The sequence below is a fragment of the Aulostomus chinensis genome, chromosome 10, assembly GCF_037954235.1.
Source record: "Aulostomus chinensis isolate RoL2024-O1b breed Wild chromosome 10, RoL_Achi_v1.0, whole genome shotgun sequence".
Lineage (NCBI taxonomy): Eukaryota > Metazoa > Chordata > Actinopteri > Syngnathiformes > Aulostomidae > Aulostomus > Aulostomus chinensis.
The window spans coordinates 24,486,862-24,503,372 of NC_141329.1; the positions used below are offsets into that span (position 1 = coordinate 24,486,862).

Consider the following 16,511-nt stretch of genomic DNA (forward strand, 5'->3'; position numbering starts at 1 on the left):
ATGGCTGCAGATCAAACTATCTCCTGGTCCTGTCTTCAATTTATGGGATGTCTCCATGACTGGAAAATAAGTGGAACCAAAAAAAAAAAAAAAAAAAGCAGTCTCCTGCTGCTACTGGCACAGATGGTTTCAGATTAATCTGTTTGCTGAATTCCTAAGTGGGAAAAAAAATCATAATTGCATTGTTTCATAAAGAGAAAAGAAAAGGACAGGCAGTTAGAGAAGTCAGTGTAAAATAATATTGATTGTTGGAAAGCTATCAATCACTTCTGAAGTTATTCCTACACTAATTACATTAATTGTTCAATTTAGGCATCATTTTTTTACAACTCATTTGCTGTATGCTGTACATTAACAGAAGCACTGACAACACTTTAACCATGAAAGTGACAGAAGCTTGTTGAAGTGTGTGTGTGTGTGTGTGTGTGTGTGTGAGCGCGTGTGTGTGTGTGTGCATGCGTGTGTGTGTGCGTGCGTGCGTCCCTCCCTCTTTGGTCCAGTAGCTACTACGTCCTCTTCCTCCCATTTCCAATCTGGGAGAGTCATCCGCTTTAATAGGCTATCTGGCAAATGAAGAGTCCTGTGCACTGTAAATCTGAGGCTGCTCTTAATGGCAGCAGATTAAAACAGTTATGTCCTATGGAGTGTGCACTGACAAATTTCTTTAATGAACATTTTCTTTATGGCTAGTATTATTTCAGCATGTATAAGCACAGCTATGAGCAAGTGAAGCCTGACTACCTCAGTAATTCCAGTCAGAGCTGCTGTATAAGAAATTTGTGTGAAAGTTGGACAAGGTCACAGAGCTGCGTGTTAGTATGAAATCGTTCCTCTTATACGACATATGTGTTTATGTTTTCTCCAGCATCAAATACTTTCTTTAGTATCTCCACTTTACTGTTTTACCATAAAAAAAAAACATTTTTTCAGTTGAAGATAAATGTGATTGCTAATGTGTGTTGAATGGTGACCAGGATATCTCAAAATCTAATTGATGGAGTTTATAATTTGGTGGAAAGATAGTTCATGTCACAACGAACAAGTTTTGGAAGTGATCTGGAAAAAAATGTTGAATCTTGATCCTGAAAGTTGTTCTAAACCATTGGTACAATAACTATGACCATTACGTCTGGCCATGTTGTAGATGAGGCTGTGTGTGATGGTTGAAATAGAAATTGTAATTGAGGGGATCTATTTAAAAAAAAAAAAAATCTGTGGAAACCTTTGAGCAAACTTTGATTAAATTCATTGAGGCATGTATTTGAATTCGTAAGAGTAGTAGTATGAGTAGCTTCCAGAGATGGTATGAATTCTGTTCTCACCTAAATTTGGCAGTTTATGAACAGAAATTTAAAATTCATGAGCAGATTTTGAAGATGCTATGCTCATGTTCTGTATTCCTGTTGCCTGCTTGGTGGAGGTATTCTCTGAGTACTTTACAGCATTAATTATGTGGACATCCCAATTAAAAACCCATCAAAGCCGTGTGTAAAGAAAGCCTCCTCTCTTGCCCCAGGTATGAGAGTGATGGCTGGGGCCCGCCTATGCCTGTGCAGACCTATCTTCACCAAGGCATGGAGGATGAGCTGGAGGAAGAGGAGGAGAGGGTCCCCACCCCGCCCATCCGGGGGGTGGCCTCTTCCCCGGCCGCAGTGTCCTTTGGACAGCAGTCAACAGCTACCCTGACCCCTTCTCCTCGGGACGAGATGCAGCCCATGCTCCAGGCGCATTTGGATGAGCTGACGAGAGCATACCAACTGGACATGGCAAAACAGACATGGTAAAAGCAATCAATCAATCTATAGACCGGTCAATCAGTCAATCCATCCATCTGGGTAAAAGATGTATTGTTATTTTAAAATCTGTATTGTACAGGGTGTTGCTGATTTACAGTATATAGGTCCAGCTGTATTCGTCATGTCAGCTGTGTGCGCAGTGGAGATAAACCCATTAATCATTTCATTTTAATGGGCCCGTGCTACCACTTAAGTGACTACTGTATTTTGCCCACTCAAGAGACGCAATTTCTTACCCATGGTTGTTTACTCCCCCACACGCATGCAGAACATTCCATTGTTGTTGTGCTCATGCAAGTCAGATGAAGGCCATGCTTCATTCTGTCGGTAACATCGAGAGAATGAGAGATTCGCATTCATTCATAATAGTGAAGTAGGAGGGGGACAGGGATGCCTTGTCAGGAAGGAGATGTCATGTTCCCCAGTAATGACTATGTTGGTTAGAGAGCATTTCTGACAACACCAGAGGGCCAGTAATTACAACCAATTCCCGCTGCGAACCGCGTCAAAGGCATTGCACTCCTCAAACAAACGCGGCTGTCAGCGAGGTGACAGCCATGTGTCGACAGGCTCGGAAAACGTGCTTTTCTACGATGTAGAGCGACAATTAATGGGTCATTGTGTTAGCATGCAAGCAGCGATGTAGAATTAGCAGAATTGTCCAAATTATATCAGCCTCATGTAGGGAGAGGTGTTGAAAATCAACTCTGCTCTCCTGCATACTGTACATTGTTCCCCTGTGCAGCATCGCTCCCTATCACCCCTCCACATTCCTTCATATATTCTGTCTGTGCAAACCAGCAGACTAATATGTTGTGGTTTTCCCTCGCCAGGCACATGCAGGGAGGTTCTCTCCCACCCCAGGCTCCGGCTCCTCCAGTGGGCTACGTGTCAAGCACAATGGTTTCTGACTTAGAGACTGACCTGGCTGATGAGGAGGAGGAGGAGGATGACGATGAGGAGGATGAAGGCTACGGAGCCAGGCATCCCCGTGGTATAGAGCACACACCAGGGTCTAGCATGGACAACCTGGACAGCTCTTTAACAGGTGAGGAACTGACAAACCACAGCAATCTTTCACAAGGTAATTAATTTACATTTTCCAAAAACTGCCTGGAATTTGAATTACAGATGTGAGATAATGGAATAAAGGCCAATTAAAAGTTAGAGCGCTATCTACGCCGCACATTTTTAAAGATTTCTAGACACCCAGTTATACTTCTTTGATGGAATATTCTCTGTGAATATTTTAAAATTGATTCAGGTCCAATTGTTGTTTCATCTTGTATGACAGTAAATGGCTTGCTGGTCATGAAATGTTCTTGACGAGTCTGCGACGTGTTAATTTTTATAGAAACATGCTAAGCGAGTGTCCCTCAATCAAGTTTTTTAAGCACCTCTGGCAGACTCTGGGGAATTATAATTATTACCCCCCCCAAAAAAAAGATAAGAAAGTCCATGAATTTTAAACAGGATAGTGAGAGGGAAATTAAGAGGAGGGAGAGGAAAAGGGGAGCAGAGGGGAGAGTGAATGTGATTTAACACGCACACAGCACTGGTGCCAGCGCCACCCATATCTTTCCGAGGAGATTTGAAATACATTTCACGTGCAGCATATTCCATTCCAGACGAGAGGCACCATTTCCATTTTTACAACTCTCTGAAAACTTTTACAGCCATCTGTCAGGGGGACATATGAAGGGCATGACATGGCAGCAGCGGCACTGGTTTCTGGACTGTTGCCTTCAAACTGACCAGGCTGCAGAGGCCAGAATATAAACTAGTAGGTGAAACTGAGAAACAGGCATATCGTGTACCATAGGGGCAAGTTGTGATACAAATTGCCATCTCAGATCTTCCAACAAAGACAGTGAATACTAAAAATTAAAATTATGAAATTTATGGGTGGTAAGGAAAAAGGGACCAATACATACAGTAGCTGAAGGTAGAGGAGCTGAGCCAGTTGAGAGAGAGCCAGAGAATAAAAGGGTTGACAGCGCTGCTTGTTGGCCTAGCCTGTCAGTGGTGGCCCTAAAGAGCAGTTTTCCATGGGATGATAGAACCGTGGTTTTGGTTGTGCTGACACATGTTCCTGCTGATGTATTTAGAGGAATATAAAGCAGCAACTGGGCTTTAATCTACTGCATCTCTCCTCTACTGTATTACTCAGAAGACAGCACTATTTCTTCTTATCTATCTGCAAGTCTGCCTCACACCCCATCGTTTGACATCCCGGCTCCAGGGTTAGCGGGAGGAAGAGAAGGAAGCTAGGGGAAATCACAGAGATTTATTGGGGCCACCATTTTGAGGCTATACAAATAAAAGAGGGTAGGAGTGAGATTACTGTCAGGCTTCACATGATAGTTTTGTCATTGTTCTAATAATAAGGAAATAGGTCTGTTTGTATAATGTTTCACCAAAGGCCAATAAATCAAAAAAAAAAATTTTATTTTTTACTGATGCTCCAGAAAGAAAGAAAAAAAGTCAGCCTTCTCCTCAGGGGCCATTTTTCACCAGCAGATCGCTTGCACAGGTTTTCCAGTGCATTATTCCGTGTGGACACATGCTAATCCTGAAGGTTTGCAGGAACAGCTCAGGTAAATACATACTGTACCTGGCTTTGTGTGTAGCGTGGGCAGAGGTGCAGGTCATGTAAGGCTGAGATGTGGTAGCAGTGAGGCTGTACTGTGCGATTACTCCACCGTAAACCTTTGCCAGGTTTGTGAGGAGCAGGGTCACGTCTCCTGGCAGCAGGTAGAGACGCCTGCTCGTCAGGGGGAATGATTTTCCCACTTAACGACATGTAGATTAGGGTTTCTTTGACTATAAATCAGTTTTAGTGGCAGGAGGGACCTGGGCTGGAGTTTACTGCCCCCCCCCCCCAACCATGTTGTTGGGGGCAGTAAAAGTAGCCTTGCTTTAACAGCCCATGGAGCACAGAGGTGTCTGCCAGTGGATTTTAGAGTACACGGCTTAGCCCATTGATCTGGTTGACGACATGATGAAATAACAGGCGCGTGGTGTAAACCTCACTCTGGAGCTGCAGGAAAAAAAAAAATTGCACATTTGTAGTGCAAAAAGAAAACTATATTGAATTTTTTTTTTATCAAATTATGTTCCAGTGATCACAGTTTGATTGGACTGCTATTTCTGAGAATAGAAGTGCTCCAGAGGTTCAGCCGTAGAAAGTGTCAGTTAGTGCAGCTGAAAAGTCATTCTGTGATGTGATTTGCTGAGGCAGTGTTTCTTCACTGAGCCGGAGGAGTTGGAAGCTTGAGTGCTTTGGCTGGCACTGCCTATACTTCATTATCTGCTCTATTCTTTGTGGGAGGATTGGACCCAGTGGAATTGCTGTCTTTCTTTCTTAGAGGAAAAAAAAAAAAAAAAAAAAAAAAAACTCTGAAAAGAATTTCAAAAGAAAATAGCCAGGCAAGATGGAGGGCCCGAAGTAGTTACTGCCTGGGATTTCAGTTAGCACTTCAAAAATGGGCTGTGTAAAGGGGTTCTTTACCTTATGCAAGCTCATATTTGATAGAAGTTTCCATTAATTTGAGAGAAATTTACTGCAGGAGGAGTGAAAGTCTGTTGCAACTTTAGCTGTTGAAGGTGCAATTCTTTGAAATCACATACAGCGATGGAGCAACCACATTTTTGAGACATAAAGATGAAGAGACTCACAGATGGGGAAGTTGGAGAACTCTTTGAAGGGGATTTCCCAGTTTATCTGGCTAAATAAATCACAATTATCACAGGCATCTTTCATATTGTGTTGCAAAGAGAAGTGCCATCTGGGAATCTATTGCTGTGATTTATAAACATGAGTTGTAGTCTGTTGAATCTCTCTGCCAACCTTTGCTGACCAGCATTATATCGCTTTTGTGTATTATACTGACCGTCTTTAAAAAAAAAAAAAATTGGGCCGCTAACTTTTTTGCCTCGATCCCTCGCAGTAAAAACCCCCATTTCTCTGTTGTACCAGACTGTTCAATCACATCACTCTTGTTCTGTGTGTGACTGCGTGAGGAGAGCACTTGGGTCAGTGCCACTTTTGCAATGTCTGCCAAAGCAGTCCTACAGAAAGCTGTCACATTAACAGACTATTCTCTTGCTTGCCAAAATAGCCTATTTTTATTGGCAGACTGATTCGTTTATATTTAAAGTGCTGGCCCGAAGAAAAAAGTCAAACCACATATAGCACAGATCCATAAGCCAAAAGAAAGAAATCTGACAGTATATATACACGTTCCTTGTGCGAGCTCAATCAAATTTTCAATTATTTTCTGTTATGAAGGGGATTCATTATCTCCCTTTTGTCATCTGTAGAGCAACATATGATTTGACTTAAACGAGTGTAACTGCGAGTGAGATGTCTTGGTTTTCATACACGTCTCATTCATATGCACTCGTGGCTGCACATGACGAAGGAATGGGAATGAAATGTGTGTGTATGGCAGGTGTTTGATTCATTTCTCTGTTTTGTGAGATGCTTCATCTGTGTCACCTGAGGCAGTCCTGTAGTTTACGCGCTGCTCTGCACAGGTGTGCTGATTGTTCTTGATCAAAAGGAGTCTGCACATTCTGAGCTGTTTGTGTGCACCTCTGTGTCTGCGATATATGTATGGAATGTATTTTTGATAAATGAGGGAGGTCAGGCCAGAAGAGAATAAATAAAAGTGGTCAGCTGAAAGAACAATAATGCCCCTTGTCAAATCCCAAATTATGAAATTGTTGTACTGTATGTTGATATTACCTCTCCTTAAGATTGCACAGTTTGTCCATCTAATGTCGAGTGACGAAGTAGATGGAGTTACAGCTAATCACATAGTGATAGAGGAAGTGAACACTGTGTAACTGGATATGATGGTTTGGCCACACACACACACACACACACACACACACACACACACACACACACACACACAAAAAAGCTGAAACCTGTGGTGTTCCACAGGGTCCATGGTGAATGGGTGGGGCTCAGCCTCGGAGGATGAGCGTAATTTCTCCAGCCACAGGTCCAGTTTGGGCAGTTCATCTGATGGCTCCATCTTTACCCACTGCAGCTTTGCCCAGGCCCTGGTGGCCGCGGCAGACAAGGCAGGCTACCGCCTGGAGGGTACTAGCCTCAGCAAAAGAGGTTGGTGTGTGGAGACCAGCTCCTCACTGCTGGTTTGGAGCTTCTACTCCAGGCAGATCCTTTCTGCTCTGAGCGTTCCTGCTATCATCTGTTGGCTGGCGGTTGGCTTCTGATTTCCTCTTCACTGCTTGTGGACGCTGTGCCCAGGATGTGCATGGCACCTTTTATACATAGCTGAGCTGCTACTTTATCCTGAGCTCCTCTGTAACTGCTCACCAGCCTTTTCACTCCTGCTTTCTTGAGGAATAATTGCTGGTTGATATTATACTTGCAGCTCTTTACAGGCTTCAGTGGAAAGCTCAAATGAGAAATGTTTTCTAAGGGGTTTTTGGATCATGGTCGATAACCTCATCCTTTCTTGGTGACAGCTTCAGCTTCACTGTCTTGATGCTCAGTCCTTGATATCTTTAGTAACCAGCTGGCCTGTGCCCATTTCCCTCCTGCAGGTAAAGGCTTGTCCCAGAGACCCCGGCCCAGCAGTCCATTCTCAACAGATGGCAGCACAGTCGGAACACACAGCTTGGGCCACCAGAGGGCCACAAGGCCCACACGCAAACCCCGCAGCCAGGGCACAGCACCCCACCGGAGAGATGCTGGTGCAGACGGTGAGGCTGCATCACCTGAAGAACATAATTTAGATCATATGTAAAACATCTGTTGAGTTATATCACGACGATATTGGATTGAAATGTTCCTAGACACGATCTGACTGTTCAGCTTATCACAAGCTAAATTTTTATGAGTAATTTATGCATTTGTTTGAATTTTTTGTGGCTTTCCCCTTTGACCCAGACCTACCTCCTCCCCCTGAGCCTCCTCCCTGCCAGGGACAGGGCCGTATCCAAGCGGCTCGCAGTATAAGCAGCATGGTACCCCCTACTGATAGGAAGGCTTCATCTCTGGAGCGCCCGCCTATGTCAGGACCTCTGTCTGGGCAGGATGAGATGAAGAGCTCCATTGACAGACAGACGCGCACTTCCCTGGAACATCATCGCCAGGCTCAAGACAGGCTGGGCTCCATGGACCGAGCTGATGACGGCCGCAGGGGGCACAAAACTGGTACAGTTCATGTAATGTTAACAGCTTAGCCATGCTTGCAGAAATGCTAAAAGAAAAATGATTGGCCTTTCATTTCTCGTTGGACATTGAAAAATAAAATATGGCCAAGTTTGTTAAAAAGACAATGTAATATATCACTCCCACAATCTGAACTACTACACTTGAATCAAAGTGAGGATGGAAATTTGAATCGTGCACTTAAGAAAGGCACGAGAGATTTACTGCTGAAGTAGCTTCGGTGTGGGGGGGATTTTTTTCTTTCTTGTCTTGCGTAGAAGCTAGCTTTCACGCAGCTTTGAGACTGGTCTCCCATGAACAGATTGCACTGTCTGCCACTTGCTCTGGTTTCCAGAATGCCCCCCTCAGCCTCCCTAATGCCCCTGCAACTGTTGCCAATGCTCCACTCCAAGTACGGCATGAGGCACCAGCAACTGAAATGCGCTCTAATGACTTCAGCTTTCTTTTCTCACACAAACAGCAGCCAGACATCACCCCATCTGCGCGTGTCTATGCTTGTGTGTGTACGTGCGCGCACACTCACAAATGTCACCATGAGACATCGCCATGCTGTGCATCCCGCCCCTCTTTCTGCAGGGCTTTCTCAGTCAATCTGAGACACAGAGAGACTGTGAGACAAAGACAGGTGTTGCAATCAGCATTTTTACAAAAACCCCCATGGATAGGTGAATTCCCACATGTGTCTGATTGCCGGCGGATTCACAGTAGAATCCACCCAGGTTGGGGCAGACCCTATTACAGTCATTTGCGGAGCAGTGGGGAGCAATTTGATGAGATTTCATGCAAGGATAGACTGCTGAGGGTCAGTGTTATGCTACCCTGCAGCAGGGGGTGCCACAGCAGCCAGTGGTCTCTCTGTTATTGTATTCACCCCCTCATAAGGCTGGTAGCTGCAGGGCCATGTGCAAGGCTGAGAATCCTCTCTGTGGCACGCCCTGGCATTGCCTGTTGGCACAACCACTCTGCAGATGTCAGGAAGAGGGAGGGTTTACGAACTGCTCTTTGTCTGCTTGCATCAGATGTTCGATGTGTTCAATTGCAACAATGGAAGTCATTTGTCACGACGCAATCTCTGTGTCCCTTGTGTGTGTGTGTGTGTGTGTGTGTGTGTGTGTGTGTGTGTGTGTGTGTGTGTGTGTGTGTGTTCCCAGAGGAGGGATGCCTGCCATACAGTAAACCATCCTTCCCGTCACCTGGTGGCCACAGCTCCTCTGGCACGGCCTCCTCTAAGGGCTCAACAGGGCCACGTAAGACCGAAGGTCCACGACAGCCACATCAGTGGACGGCCACAGAGCATGCTGAATTCTTGGGGACCAATGGGCAAGGACAGTACTCTGGAGAATTATGTACGTAAAATGGAATCCTGACGTATTTATGATGACCGATTGTGACAGTTTTGTTCAGCTATCAATAACAACATGAAAAGAATCAGATATCCAGAAATAAGCTGCAACAACAACATACATTAGATTTGACGCTGCAGTGGGTCAAAGTCCAAGCATTCCTCCATCAGATTGTTTTTTCTTTATCATTTTTTTTTGACAGAACATGGACCCTATAAGCATAAATGTTTTGGCGGTATCTTCTGACTTCTCTCCTATGTTTCTCTTAATTTCTTGCAGAGTGATCTGCCTGGGAGGTGAACTGGAGAAAACCAGCGGGTCCTTGAAAGAATGATGCCCTCCTAGTCGGGGCAATGAACTTTGTCCTTACCGGTGTGTTCTCAGACAGGAGGAATGCAGCTGAGTGCACTCGAGAGAAAAGCAGTGTCACAGAACTGTAAATGTGATGTATAGACACAGACATATTGTACATCTCACTATGTTTTTGTCCTCAAGAAAATATTTTCCACCTCCTACCTTACTGTACTTTTTGTTTTGTTAGAAAAAGGCAAGTAAAAAAAAAAAAAACCCTGAAAACATCTATATGAGAACACATTTTCTGGCAACTGCCCTTGGAGAAAAGGGAATCTCGTTTCCTGTAAATATCTTCTTTATCTTGCTGTTGCATTGCTATGCAAGCCTAATTCCGTTTGAGCTTTTTATCTCCATATGCAGGAACCGTTGGTTTTATCTGGTTATTTGTATTATATGTGAATTGTGTGGCTGTTGTGCCATAAATAATTGTTTTATAATCCATTGTTTGTTAATAGTTACCAATAATTATTATTATCATTATTATTATTATTATTATTATTATTAATTATTGTTTTTGCACTGCAATTTTTGGTGATAAGCACAAAGACATAGCTCCTGCTGACATGAAGAACCGGAAGAATATGTGAAGAGGAGTTTCTGTACTGTAAAGTAAAGAGAAGAGAATTATATACTAATGTACAGAGAGATTTTAACGAGTAAGGCTGTGCTCACAGACAGCGACAAATAAGGGGCCAGTTTCTGCTGTTGAGATGAACTGGTTGGCAGCGACAAGGTTCCTACGGGGCTGAGAGGCAGACATGATGCTTGAAGAATAGTACACGGAGGATACTGAATCACGCTAGGTTACTGAGTTGATTAATCAATTCTTAATAGTTTAGTATCAGAAACATTTAGTGCTCAATATTTTGGCCAACTAAAGCAGGATCTCTGAATTAGTCTGCGGGAGTGTATGTTTTTTTTTTTTTTTAATATATATAATTTTTTTAAACAAGGGTCTCCAAGCATTTTCTGTTCTGTTTTCATGATTTACTGCCTAAAGATTTTTATTACACTGAGTTTACGCTCATCGTTCAGCATAACAGCGCGCCGTAAAACCGACAAAAAGGGAGGAGGAGTCCGTGATATCTATCCGCATGCTGTAGTCAAGTCCCAGCACTTACAGATTTATGATTCTTCGTCGGCCTTAATAGGTAAGCAGGCAAACAGTGAGGGTTGATTCTGTTTAGCAGCGATGAGATACCCAAACCTACTTAAACTATCAGTGGAGCAACATAAATTGTTTACAACGTCAATGTTTTAATTTAATGTCTTTTTTTCCATACATTTTTAATATTGTTTGCTTTTTCAAGCACTTACCTGTTTGTTGTATTATTTATGTGATCGCCCAAGGAAACAACACATTAACCTGTTCAGTCCAGCTAAAGTCTTTGTGTCGACAACGTTCCGATTTGAGACTCTTGATGTGATAATGGAGAAAAGCCTTGTACATTAACTAGCAGGTTCCACTGCCTCAATGTCTACAGCCACAGTGTGGAGCAGAATACTTTCTACCTGCCTGACCGCCACAACACACACTTAACATCCGCCGCTTCGATTTCTCAACCTCTGATTCCCAATTATTGTCCTTTCAGACAATGTTTTACTGGTTGTCCTTTTTTAATGAAAGAGCTTGTTTCTTTGTATGCCTTTTATGGACTCCAAAAACGCTGCTTACAACAATGTTTTTCGATATAAATGTTCAGGATATTTGTGGTTAAATGACTGTTTTTGTCTTTTTTTGTACTGCTAATGTTGATAAAAGGGGGTGGAAACTAAAGGCCGTCAGATGCTGTTGTACTGTTGTTGTCATGCCATCGTCATCTTATATCATTCACCCAGTGGCCAGTGTTCTGGAAATGAGGTGCAAAGAGTATCTCAGGTTACTTTACATTCTGGTGGTGTTTATGTATGTGTATATATGTGTATATATGTGTATATATATCCATATGCATCTCCACTTGATTATGCCATTCCATTTTCATGGACAGAAAATCCCTCTCATGTCCGATTCATGTTGTCCCCTCTTTTCTTTGATGCTGTGGATTTTGAGTCCAAGTATAATGTGCTGGTTCATCCACCTTAAGACAAGATGTCAGTAAAAAGAACATACCAAATTAAGATCGATATTTCCAATGTCTAATATGTTTTTAGTGTCCCTTTTAATACTCATTGTTTTCTTTTAAAACAAAATCACAGTGTCGTTTTGTATTTATTAAAAATGATAATAAAAGTATATTGTGAAATATGCATAAAGATTTGTGGAATATAAAATGTGTTTTCTGTTCCTTGTGAAATTTGCTGTCCGAGCTGAGCAGCGAGGCCATAAGGAGATGATAGGCACACTGTGCTCACAGCATGGAGAAATGCCGGGTCAGTAGTCCTCTGAGTCACTCTTTGTCCTGCATGTTCACCGCACTGCTCCTCTCATGTCCAAACTAAAGAACATTCAAGCCTTTTTCTTTTGTTTTTTCCCCCGAAACACAAGTAGCGAAAGTGCTCGCACTGCTTGTCAAGACAATAAAGAAAACATCTTTTTTTGGAAGGATGAAAGAACTTTAGCTTTCCCTCTCTTTTGATCATTTTCTCAATATTGTTGGTTCTTTGTAACCTATCTGTCTGTTGCCTTTTTACTATAAAAAGATGATTAAAAATGACAAAAAGAGAACGTTGTTGGGTGAAATCTTTCTGTACAGTGTGGGGTGAGGTGACCCCCTGATCCGATGCCATTTCTACAGTACAGTACATTCTGCATTTTTTTTTGTTTCTTTTTCTGTAAACCACCTCCTGTATTCACTTGCATGTCCTTGTCCAACAAGAGAGTGGATCAAGAAAATAAACTTTTACAGTCTCATTCCCATTTCCTGTAAGATAAACCCATGTTCTTTTATTTCCTTGTACCTGGATCAATATCAAATAAAATATTTTTGAAAAATGAAAACGCCTTAGAATGTTCGTCTTTGACAAAGAGGTACTGCAGGTGTAAAACGGACATAAATCTGATAAATAGAACTTTTCACTGTCGTATATGTGAGATGTGGGTTTTTTACTGGCTGCTTAATACAACAGCTTCTAAATGGAAAGTAATGGCTGTGTGTACCTGTTAGTATAAATCATGACGCATGTGCTCTTGGGCTGTGTAAACTTCTGCTTGCTGTGTTTGTGAAACATGTCCTCCTGACTCAATAACAAACAATAATTCTTTTTCATATCGTGCAAAAACATTTTGGCAAGAAACAACACTTGATTTTTTTTATCACATCAACACTTTGTCCAAAATATATATAAGGAGGAAGGAATGGCATGAGCGGGTTTATACGCACAGTTAGACTGAGGGATGGCTCTGCCTCTATAAGCCCATTTAATTGGACAACTGTCCCAGTATCTATCTGTCCTCCTCCAGAACACCGGGTGGCGGTATGTCCTCTTACAGCTGGTGGCAGTCACACTTATGTTCACATACCCAGAGAAGTTAACTGCGCCTTTAAAAAAACTGCCGAGTGAAATTCAGAGACCATTAAACAAAAGCAGGGAGTGCATTATGCGCTTTTGGCTGAAACGTTTGGTTTTCGCTGCAGTTCCGCCCGCCATGATGACAACAATAATAATAACTCCTTACTGTCTCATAAACTGTGATTGCAGATCCAAATGCACATGCACTTTCCATTATGACCTTTTTCCACCGAGCTCCCAGCAAACCCCAGTGCCATCATGCGAGTAAGAGTCTGTAGCTTCAGTTCTGACCACAAGGGAGTTTAATAAACGTGCTCCTGCTCTAGACCAATCAATGAGGACAGTTGATCAAAGTCAAAGCTGATTTGTCAATCTGCCCTGTCAGTCAGTTCTGTTTCAGCCCCCCCCCCCATTCATGATAAATTGACCAGGTTTTTTGCACAATCCTGCATCAAAACACCAAATAGAACCTAAGGAGGTAATCAGTGAAATCTTCCTGGACACATTTCATTTGTAATTTTCTCTTTTGTCACATTTCAGTGTCTATATTTTTTGTGGGAATGTCCAGCACAGTCAAAATTGAAACTACTCATTTCCTTTACTTTCTTTTCTAGTCTCTGTGTGTCGTCGTTGACCACTTCAGCTGTATCATTCTCCTCTTCTCTTTTTCATCTGAATATGCTAACACAGACGCCAAATGATTCCTCCCTAAATCGTGTTCAGGAAGTTGGCATTTTGAGGTTTATTTACCGTAGATGACACTCAAGCCAGGAAAGTTTATTTATGTATGTCAGTGCGTTGGACTGATGGTGCATTGAGGAAAAATACGTTCTGTATTCAGGAGGCACGGAGTTTTGATTTACTTTGTCTTACTGGCATGCCTGAATTTTAAAATAGCTTCCTGTTCAGCTTCGGAAACTGACTTATTTACACTTGTTTACTTTAGCGTCAGGTTTAATTTTAGTTGGATTGAAATGTTTTAGATGCAAGGTTGCAGTACTTACAGGGGGTGATTGTCCTACATCATCCCTCACACTACTGCAATATTGATACTTTTACTGTCTCCTGTGTTTGTCCCGTTACAGACCAGAAGAAGGTGTGTGTGTGTGTGTGTGTGTGTGTGTGTGGGGGGGGGGGGGGCGCAGATGTATTTAAAACACTGTTAAAGATGTAGGTTTTAGCTTAATTTTGATGGTATAATAGCATCAGCTAATGTCTTAGCTCTTTTAGTACGAGAGTAATGACTCATTACGATCTGTTTCTGTATCCATTTTCAGAGAGTAAACCAAAAGTAGACGTGACCTTGACCAGAAGTATGTGGTTCTATTTGTTTGTTTTCATTAATGTATGTCTGACGACTGCGTTACGGAGTATAAAGGAGAATTTGAACCTCCTCACACCGTCTCTGATATGCAGCCACACAAAAGTCGTTTTCTGGAGGGATGGAGATTGCTGATTTCTAGCTACTGTTGCATAAAAGAACCCCACACACAGAATCAAAAACTAATGTTGTGTGAATGGCTCATTTGCATATTTCTTTGTAATGGTCGGAAGGTCTCTGCATCTATGGAGAAGGTTCTCCAATCTATCCTGACCCTTTAAACAAACCTATCAGTACAGACTCGGAAGGAGTTGCTCCCATTTCACACCTCTTCCCCTGCCGATGCCTGCCGGGCCAGGGCCAGTAATGACTGCTCTGCTCCTTGCCAACGAAGCAACTTTGCCCCCTCCCCTCCCATCTTTTATTTCCTACTGTTTACCAGTGTGCACTCTTCCACCCCTTTCTCGTTTTTCTCGCCTTTGCCAGGAAGTGCAGCAAATATGCAATTTGCAGTGATGTACCTGTGTCTCTTCACGCCCCCAGAAGCCTGTGCTGCTGCTGTAATTGTTGCATCAGATGTTGTGGGAGATGGTCTGTGGCGAGAGAGCAAAAGCTGGTTAGCCAGGAAAAAGGAAATAAAAGCTTTGCTCAGCAAATACATACTGCAGTAAGATACAAGTTATCAGTTTGAAAGTGAGTGTGCATGTTTGTGTGTGTGTGTGTGTGTGTGTGTGTGTGTGTGTGTGTGTGTGTGTGTGTGTGTGTGTGTGTGTGTGTGAGTGTGTGTGCTTTGATGTCTGTGCTGATGTGTTTGCACTGGGAGGAGGGGGAGCTACTGAGTATTTGATTGCATATATCTGCGCAAGTGTGTGTGTACACATGTTGATGAAAGGAAGCATTTAGTGCTCGTGCTGCAGAATTTTCTCTTCTTTTTGCCCCCCCCCCCCCCTTGTCTCTGGATTGGTGACAATGAGAGGAGGTGAGAGGCCAGCAGTACCAATGCAACACCATTCATCACACATGTCAAACAACCAGACCAGCTGCTGGGGACGAGCAGAAAAATTAGCATTTCATACCCCCCACCCCACACACACACACCTCCTTTCTCTGTCCCCCTCTGTCTACCTCAGCTTTTATCGCTCTATATATTTCCATCATATGCGCCACATTTGATAAATGACCAAATAATTTTCCACCTGTTTGGAGGTAAACGTGACGTTATTGACCAAAACTTTCAATCCCGCTGAGCTCGGTGTGAGACAGCAGACAAGTGCATCTCTCAGTGACTGATGAGCCATGGAACAACTGTGCAACTAGAATTTTTTTTCTTTTAATTGGACAATAACAATGACACAGGAAACATCTAAACAAGGACGGCTCGAAACGTAAGTCCAGTGAGGATGCGACGGCGGTGTCCTCCAAGCTTTAGGAGTGTAGGGGTGGTTGACTGTCCACGTTTCATTGAGATCGTCCTCAAAAACAAGGGGAGAAAAGGTTTTGAGTCACTGACCTTATGGATGAAATACTTGTCCAGTATAAATAAAAGATTTATAATAAAATATTTATCGCCACTTCCCCCTATTAAATCCACACACACCAAAGAAAACATCCTTGAAACAAGGAGTAAATGTCTTCAGTTAAATATGTCTGGATTTTCAGAGTGAAATATTCTGTATTTTCCTAAACAGATTTGAAACATGTTTCATCTGCACTACAACAGGAAGAACAGTTCATGTCTTCTTTGCATCAGCCAATGGAGGCTTCAGCTGGGTAGAATCTGTTTAATTGATTGGTTGTGAAATGCCAGCACGGTGGTGCAGTGGTTAGCGCTGACGCCTCCCAGCAAGAAGGTTCTGGGTTCAAGCCTTCGCTTGGGCACAGGTGGGTTCTCTCTGGTACTCCAGCTTCCTCTCACAGTCCAAAGACATCAAGAGGGGAAGAGGCTGATTGATACTCTAAATTGACCGTAGGTGTGACTGTGAGTGTGAATGGTTGGTGTCTATATGTGTTGGTGACCTGTCCAGGGTGAACCCTGC

At 42.8% G+C, this 16,511-nt stretch overlaps 1 protein-coding gene across 6 annotated transcripts in view; it reads left to right on the top strand.

The window, feature by feature from the left end:
* The window catches only part of robo2 (roundabout, axon guidance receptor, homolog 2 (Drosophila)), a 298,999-nt gene extending 286,372 nt beyond the window's left edge, over positions 1–12,627 (top strand). For all 6 annotated transcript variants that reach the window (XM_086216565.1, XM_086216563.1, XM_086216568.1 and 3 more), the window contains 6 exons: positions 1,517–1,780; positions 2,630–2,844; positions 7,377–7,535; positions 7,723–7,989; positions 9,159–9,353; positions 9,630–12,627. In XM_086216565.1, coding sequence (XP_086072691.1) covers positions 1,517–1,780; positions 2,630–2,844; positions 7,377–7,535; positions 7,723–7,989; positions 9,159–9,353; positions 9,630–9,631 — 1,102 coding nt within the window. In that variant the 3' untranslated portion in view covers positions 9,632–12,627. The remainder of the gene's footprint in view (positions 1–1,516; positions 1,781–2,629; positions 2,845–7,376; positions 7,536–7,722; positions 7,990–9,158; positions 9,354–9,629) is intronic.
* Positions 12,628–16,511: the final 3,884 nt, after the last annotated feature.